At 34.4% G+C, this 8,751-nt stretch overlaps 1 protein-coding gene across 6 annotated transcripts in view; it reads right to left on the reverse strand.

Moving 5' to 3' along the window:
- Window positions 1-8,751, reverse strand: part of LOC142335405 (cAMP-dependent protein kinase catalytic subunit beta-like) — a 44,566-nt gene that overhangs the window by 10,676 nt on the left and 25,139 nt on the right. For 5 of the 6 annotated variants that reach the window (XM_075383880.1, XM_075383877.1, XM_075383876.1 and 2 more), the window contains 2 exons: window positions 6,862-6,984; window positions 1,975-2,139 (listed from right to left, as the gene is read on the reverse strand). In XM_075383880.1, the coding sequence (XP_075239995.1) occupies window positions 1,975-2,139; window positions 6,862-6,984 (288 nt within the window). Of the gene's footprint in view, window positions 1-1,974; window positions 2,156-6,861; window positions 6,985-8,751 lie in introns of all 6 variants that reach the window. The other variant, XR_012758871.1, reaches the window with a different exon arrangement.

Consider the following 8,751-nt stretch of genomic DNA (forward strand, 5'->3'; position numbering starts at 1 on the left):
AAGTTGAAAACTATTACATGCCCGATAAAAAAAACTTTAATAACCTATCATTAAACACTATTGAAGGTTTCCTGTCTCTTGGGGCTGGAAAACCTTACATATTTACAATAATTGTTATAATTTTGAAAAGAATTGCAATTTTTACAAAATATCGATAAAATGTGTGATATTAAAAAGTTGGAAACTATTCCATGGCCAATAAAGTTTTTCAGTAACTTTTTTATCAAAACTTTGATTAGGTTTTCAGGCTCTTGGGTAGGTAATAATGACAATAAATGACAAAAAATCGAAAAATTTATTGCAAGATTTACTGATGTTAAAATGTTGAAACCATTCTATTCCCACCTGAAACTATGCATTAACCTGTTATCCAACCGCAGAGGAGGTTTCTGTACACCTAGGGTTGATAAAACTCAAAAAATTACCACACAAATTTTCAAAAAAAGCCTGAAATAAATCGTGAAAATTGCTATAAATTTGCGTGCTTTTAGCGAGCGGTTGTTCGTCAGTAGCTAGCCACGGTTGGGGATGGGGAGAGAGGGTTTGCACCAGGGTGCTGATGAGGGAGCAACATTAGGGTGGGCGCAACAGGGCGTTGGGGGCAATATTGGGGGGCGGGTCAGCAGTGGGGGGTCAACAGTGGGGGGGGGGAGGTTTTCATCCTCTAAGAACCGACCTTCACACCATAAGTATAAGTCTCCAAAAAAGTTTGAGCTGAAGTAGGTCTGAAAGGCTCTAAGAGCATTTAATGCCCGCTGGGCGCTACCTGTTTATCTTGTTTTTGGGGACGAAAAATTGAAAGCGTCAGACGAAAAATTGGTCAAGCGAAAAATCGCATTAAAAAGACTGACAGGATTAATATAATTGCTACAAACTTCGTTTGAGAGCAATTAAACACAGGATGATTACGTAAGATGTTAAAGATGCTTCGCTATGCATAAAACAGTGTTTGCATATCAAAAGTTTCAGCGGTTAAACCAGACACAGTGGACACTAGAATGGTTTTGAAAAGCTCCTTTCAAGAGAGAGAGAGAGAGAGAGAGAGAAAGAGAGAGAGAGAGAGAGAGAGAGAGAGAGAGAGAGAGAGAGAGAGAGGGATGGAGAGAGAGCGAGAGAGAGAGAGAGAGAGAGAGAGAGAGAGAGAGAGAGAGCGATAGCGAGAGAGAGAGAGAGAGAGAGAGAGAGAGAGAGTGTGTGTGTGTGTGTGAGAGGGAGAGAGAGGGATTTGGGAGCGCAGTCGGTGTACTCTTAGAAATGGATCACGATTTTGATTTTCTTTTCAAAAAACGTCAGCCTCGGTGTGTCTCGAATTCCTTTTTTGAGAATGAATTTTTTTTACTTCATTGAGGATCAAAAGAAAATTAGGTCCAAATTGAGTACTAATTCGGTTGGACACAAACATATTTGCAACAGCATACGAGAGTTGAAGAAGTGCAACCGGCAAAATTAACAACTTCCAGCTTTGTAATTTTGAATCATTTGTTAATTTTATTCAAACAATCTTCTGTGTGACACATCCTACCGACTTGACGGTTTGCCGAAAATTCAGAGGGAAACTTTGTTTGATAAACTGGTCCCGGTTTACAAGAATATATACATTCAATAGTGTTTCTACGACAGCTCGCACATGTCGTTTAACGTACAGCTTTTTTTTCGACTCATACACTTTGGTACCAGATTTTTGCTTAATTACACTCTAAAAATGTATAGTAAATTAACCTGCAACGTTTGCAGGTAAGCAAAATAGCAGGAAACAATACCAGCAAAATTACCTGCATAAAATTGATACGTGCAATTTACCTAGAATACATTGCCTAGAAATTACCGGCAATCTCAATACAACAATATTATATTAGGTACGTAATTTTTGACGTGAAAAAATTTCAAAAGCTCAGATTAAAGTGTAGTTGAAGTCAGATTGTGCACAAAAAATTTGACTAGGATTACTGTTGTGTGCAGCGTTGGCAATAGTACCTTTTTCTGATAAGTGGCAATATAGTCAACGGGTGCAAAGAACATGTGGTTCTTGATGTCCTGCACTCCCCGCCTAAGAGCCCCGAACCTCCTCGTCACATCCACTTGCAACAGATTTGATACCAGATCTCTCAACTCGGCCGAAAAGTGCTCCGGGACCTGGTACTGCAAATGAAGAAAGCTAAACACCCCCAAAGTCGAGAACCAGGTCGAATAATGGCCCTTCTAAATTATATTTGTCCGTTTTATACTAAAATTTTTAAACAATTTTTTTGCTGTATTTCAATGAGCGAGCTCACTGAGAAAGTATCTCCATAAGCTGGCTGCCAGTCAAACATAAGCAACACTACAAAATGTCGAGCTTGTGGCCTCTGCCCATTGTCATTTTAGTGAACATGCCAAAATAAATCGGATCGAGTCTAATTATAATTGTGATCAGATGTTTGCTTATTTTTGGCAAAAAATCTCAATGAATCTGGGCGTGTATCAGTGTTCCACATTAAAACATACGGCTTTTGCTGAACCGCATAAGTCAATCAGGTAATTTTTTTAGTTCGAAAAGAAAACATCTGGATCTAGCTAACGTGAGCCAAAACAACAGCAGGAGAATTTAAAATGTGCAGACAGATCCTAAAAGAAAGCTGAAAGAATTCTGGGATCGACTCGGGGTAAAAATTGACCATCCTGCTTGACCTAATGATTCTCCTACTGACAAATACAAAGTATTTTAAAACATTAACAGGATAAACAACATGAGAGAACTGACAAAAGCTGATAAAGTATCTGATAAAATTTTTTCAATTTTGACTCAAAAATTTTTTTCGCAACAGCCCTTATAAAGGAAGTAGTTTGCAGCAAAATATTTCCAGTGGGTAGACAATTCAACGAAATCGGATCATTAAGATAAAACCGAGGAAAAGGAAAGGAGATGACGAAGACAAACGTCAAAAGAGTATTCTCAGTATAACTGTAAAAAAAACCCTACAAAAAGCTAAACTAAACTCTCAACCATTGTTTCAGAAAAAAAATAAATTTCCTGCTATGTTAGTCGTCCACTCAACATTTGGCTGAGTAGAGAACTATTCAACAATTTAAACTTGGAAAGATCAGGAAAATCTGAAAATTAGAAATTTGTACAAAACATTTAAGTAAATGGTGCCCTTTGCAGTTTTCAAATTTCGCTTAAGAGCAGCAACAACAGGCAAAATTTTTGGGATTTGTAAAAGTGAAACTTTATCGAGAAGCCTAAAATCAGAAGCAGCCGACCAACGATTTAACAAAACAGAGAACGAACTAAAATATTTGATCAAAATCACCGAAGTATTTTTTAAATGAAAATAAATGAAAAACAGTAACGATCAATTCAGAAACAACCAGGATTGTAATATAATCTTCAACAACTGCTATAAATAACATAAGAAGCATACAAAAACTATTTAAAAAAATCCAACAAGGAAAAATAGTTTTAAAAAACAGATGCAAATTGATTACATAAGTGTATTAATTGCTTCAGATTGTCAAAAAGCTTTACTTGCAATTAGACCGGATTTTAAAAAAATCCAACAAGGAAAAATAGTTTTAAAAACAGATGCAAATTGATTACATAAGTGTATTAATTGCTTCAGATTGTCAAAAAGCTTTATTTGCAATTAGACCGGATTAGATAATTGGGCAAACAGATGCCTTTGGCCAAGACAGGTAAGAGTGTAAACTAAAAAAGCTACTCTAAAAACTTATATGTGATCAAAAATTTCGCTTCGTTCCAACAATAACCCTCTTCGAGTAGTAATAAAAAAGTATAGCGGACAGATTTCTTAAAAACTTTAAAAAATCACACAAAAACTGAAAAAACAACAGAAAAAAAAATTAATGAATTATTGAAAAACATTTAGACTTGAAAACCAACTGAACTAACAAAAAACAAAAAATCAAACATTCCTCATATAGTTGAAGATCAAATAAAGCAGAGACCTCTACTAAATCAAATTGAGAGAATAAATACGCTCACACAAAAAATAGGGGAGCAGTATTAGGCTCACGAACATCTGATTTCGAATAAAAAATATTAAAAATCTGCAATAAATGGGCAGAATATTCAAATTTCTTGGTTTTTTGTCAGATTTCTAAAGTGTTTCATACAATCAAAACTGAAATAAGTATATTGAACTTGAACAAATGGCGTCTATTCAATGTCTATTGACTGTCACGAATAAGAAACGTACGTAAAAACATGTTTGAAAGGGGTTCAAATCACTCAAAAAATCTGCAGTTTAGCATGAAATTCCAATTAATCGCCAACTTCAATTTGACAATATAGCCTATTCGATCCTCTTAACCCGCATAAAAGTATTCGAACTCAAAACGCTGGTTTAAAAGTTGCATGTAAACAAACCATTTCGATGGCATACACAAAATTCTGTTAGACAGCAATTCTTGCTCTCTCGAAAGCTGCGATCAGAACAGAAATTCCTTCCCTTTTCTCCCAACTCTCCAATTTTGTTCAAAACTCAAACCACTGCAATTTTTTACCCTATTCAATTCTGTTTTCGAAGTTCAACACAATAAATTTGATAAAAACGTATCCGCCAAAATTCAGGAAACGACTCGAATTCGCCTTCGCCGAAAAAAAAACAGCCATGCAAATAACTAGTCACTACTGGTAAAAACCATCAAAGCAAAGAAAATAATAAATAATCGATCAGTAAACAAAAGAACTTTGTACGAATGTTTATCAGCATATGAAGATATTTTTAAAAAACTTAATTACTTTTCACATAGCACAAGTACACATTGCAAACGAAAACCTTTGTTCTATGCAATCAAGACTTTTAAATGGCACACATAATTTTGAACAAAACATGATTTATTAAGTGCAAAAAATTTCAAATTTGAAATAGAGGAAAAAAATAAGAAATTGAGACTAAATGCAAAAAAATTTTCAATATTTATTTAGCAAAAAAGCTTTTTTATAAAACATTTTTTCTGAATTTTGCTGGAGTTTTTAGTTTTCAATTAAGATTTTAGTAATTGCAAAAAAATAATGAAGTGGGCAAAATATTGCTCCAATAGGCTAAAAATCGATAAAAAAAAAGAAGATGAACCATGAAATTAGCTTATAGCTCCCTTTAATTACCAAAAAAAACTCCAATATGCTTTGAAAACATCTTGAAATCTGTTAATTTATCTTAATAAGACAAAAAACTTAAACTAAAACAGCAGCATGAAAAAGCAGTACGTGGACAAACAATATTTTTAACACTTACTTTTCTTGCTCCGTCTCAAAAAGTTATGAACAAAAAGAACTCTCTTTTCTCCTCGCTTTCAAATTGTTCAATGAAACAACCTACTCAAACTTTATTCACTCTCTGACCTTCCAGCACCTTTGTTTGTTCGGTTTATCAAAAACAGAGAACCACAAAAAACCACAACGCAGCAACGATTCGTGAAAAAGCACTTCTCCAATACTCCTCTACAAATCGTAATAAAAAACTGTGCTCCTATGCAATTCAAACTCTTCGAATTGTAAAAGGAGAGCGCGTAAATAATATCCGTTGAGGGGCTGACAGCACTTTTTAATGAACAATTTTAGGTCTTTAGAACTAATCGAAGTTAAGAAATTTATACTACGCTGATTCCAGCAAGTTTTGGTGTTCTCGGTGAGCGAATTTTTTATTTTGATCAAATGCAAAATATATTGCCCAACTTCTTATAATTTTAATCAAATAGACAAAACACATACAAACATTTTTTTAAATAAACACGTAATGTTTTTAAATTAGACTCTTCAAACTCACTATAGCTTTTATGTTAAGTATGTTTAGCTACTAACTCTAGGGTGTTCTTGGTGTATTTTTTAAATTGAGCTAATGATCAGTACTGGTTTTTTTTGCGAGCTTCGAGTCAGTTACTACAGAGTCTTCAAAAAAAGTACATCTACTTCTAAGAAATCTTTTGCTCAATCTTGAAGGATGTAAAAATAGCCTTACGAGCCCCAGAAAAACCTGCGCAATTGAGTTTTTGAAACCATCTCTTGTCGTTCTTCGGAGCTCAAGACGACTTCTTATCATTTTTTCAGACTTTGGTTCACTTTCCAATAAAACTTTTGCATATCTTCTGTCAAGTCTTTTGCCCAATTTATAGTTTGCTAAATTTTGTAAATTTATTGAAAAAAATAGAGGTTGTATTACAAATTTTACAAACAAATCTATATTTTATATTATTTACAAACCAAGTTTTTTTACAAGTACCCTTTTGACGTTAGGTGAGTCGGGAAACCATCAGAACTTCGTGTATTCAAGTTGTTGATCTTTCCTTTTCTTTTTTATAGTTTTGCAAAAATTTGCAAATCAAATTTTGCATATACAAATATATGCAAAATTATTTCAAATAATTGAAAATAATTTTAAAAATTTTGCAATTAATCATTTTAAAGACTAGGGTAGATAAATGATCAGCTCCTTAACAAATGAGACTCCTGTGTAAAAAAACGTGCGGTATAATAGTCTTCAAAGAGTTGAAAAAGCTTCAAAAGTTAATCGCTGACAGAAGCAACGGTTGATGAATTGGTCTCCAATAAATTGAAACAAGTAAACAAAATTTGAGGTCAAGTGCAGCGAAATTTAGTCAAAGTTTGATCTCTAGGTTTTTCTATTCAAAATGATAATTATCATTATGAATAGAAAAGCCTAGAGATCAAACTTTGACTAAATATCGCTGCACTTGACCTCAAATTTTGTTTACTTATTTCAATTTATCGGAGACCAATAAATCAACCGTTGCTTCTGTAAGCGATTAACTTTTAAAGCTAACTAGCAATAACTTTTCTGGGAATATAGCTCGCGATATTTCTAGATATGTTAGAGCCAATTGATCAATTGATTGACTTACCTCTCCCTGTACAATTTTCTCGTACATCTGCATGTGTTTCTTGGCCATGAAGGGAGGGTGTCCAGCTGCCATCTCATACAACAACACCCCGAATGACCACCAATCAACTGCCTTTGAGTAGCCCTAGAATCACATTCACTTCAATAAATATCCTATATAATGTGTAAGGGTACACACCCACACACGCACACACACACGCAAGCTCACACGCACACAAAAACACACATGACTCCACACACGTACGTACGCACGCACACAAACACATACACACACAGATGAGTTCCATATTATGACCCCAAAACACATGTGGAAGACATGGGGTTATGAAAAAGTGAACGTTCAAAGATTACAAGCACTAGCAAAATACCCCAGGCCGAGGGCTTTGTCAACGCTAAAAAACGCAAAATCATGTTAGATTGGCGTTGAATGCGTTGAATTTATTTAAGATCTACGCATAAATTCAGCCCATTCACCACTAATATTTCGTTTTTTTTTAACGTTGATCTTTCATAATTTTGTGTTGAATTTAGCGTTGATCTTACTTAATTCTGAGTTGAACTTAACGTAGATTTTATATAACTTTTAGTTGATTTTAGAGTAGATCTTGCATAAATTCGACGTATTCACCGCAAATCTTACATAAGTTTGCCTTTTAAGCGTAGGTCGTACATGTTTTTTTTGTTGAATCTAGCGTTGATCTTACACAATTTTGTGTTGAATTTAGCGTTGATCATACAGAAATTGGCGCTGAATTTAGCGTATAGCTTACCTAATTTTGCGCCGAAATTAGCGTAGATCTTACATAAATTCGACGGATTCATCGCCAATCTTATATAATTTTGCGTTTTTAAGCGTAGATCTTACATAATTTTGTGTAGAATTTTATCTTTGATTTTACTTAAAACTGCATTGAGCTTAGTGTAGATCTTATATAATTTAGCGTAGATCATAAAAAATTTGACCGCCAACCTTACACAATTGTGCCTTTTTAAGCGTAGATCTTACATAAACTTTATGGGTATTCAGGGTTAGGTTACTGATATAAGAGTCCCAAGAGTGATATTTGGTCAAGTTCATATTAGGTGCAGAGAAAAATCGTTTTCAACTCAAGTTTTAATTTAATGAAACTCAACAATTCTCTACAAAAACCCAAAACATTGCTTATCGCAACTAATAATTACTGAATATTTGTAAAATCTACGCTTAGAAACGCCAAATTTATGTGCAACTTGATCCTACAGTCGGATTTATAAAGAATGGGGTTCTTAAGGAACCTAAGCGTCTGTTGCACAGTGGTAGACGAGGCGGCAAATATGCAGAGGAGGTTGGTGATTCAAGTAAGATCTAGGCTAAATTCGACGCAAAATTAAAGATCTCCGCTTATAAACGCGAAATTGTGTAAGATAAGCGGTAACTAGCGTTGATAAGTCAGAAAATTCACCAGGATTTTCTGCACATCACTGCGTTAAATGCGTTGAAGATATGCGTCTAAATTTAACGCATTCAAAGAAAATTGTTGTACAAACTTTGCGATGATTTTTGCGGATTGACAACGAGCTAGGTGCCGTTGAACTGAGAGAGTTTTGGCGAATTTCCCTGACCCGTTAATGCTTCAGATGATCAACAAAAATAAATCTGCTAACTCATATCATCCAAAAAATTCAAAATTTTACTAACTAAAAAGTTTCATTCATTTATTAGAAGTTGAGCGTTTGACAAGCGTTTTGAAAGAAAGCAGAAAAGATTCAACCACTGCCTCGTAGAGGAGAAAAATCCAGTCAAAAAACTGCTTTGGTGAAATGTTTGTAGAAAAAACAACATCATACAAGCTTGGCGTCAAAATTGATATTTAACCATCGTGTTGAAGCGTACTGACAGCGCAAAAAGACT

The sequence above is a fragment of the Convolutriloba macropyga genome, chromosome 2 (genome assembly GCF_964194025.1).
Source record: "Convolutriloba macropyga chromosome 2, txConMacr16.3, whole genome shotgun sequence".
NCBI lineage: Eukaryota > Metazoa > Xenacoelomorpha > Acoela > Convolutidae > Convolutriloba > Convolutriloba macropyga.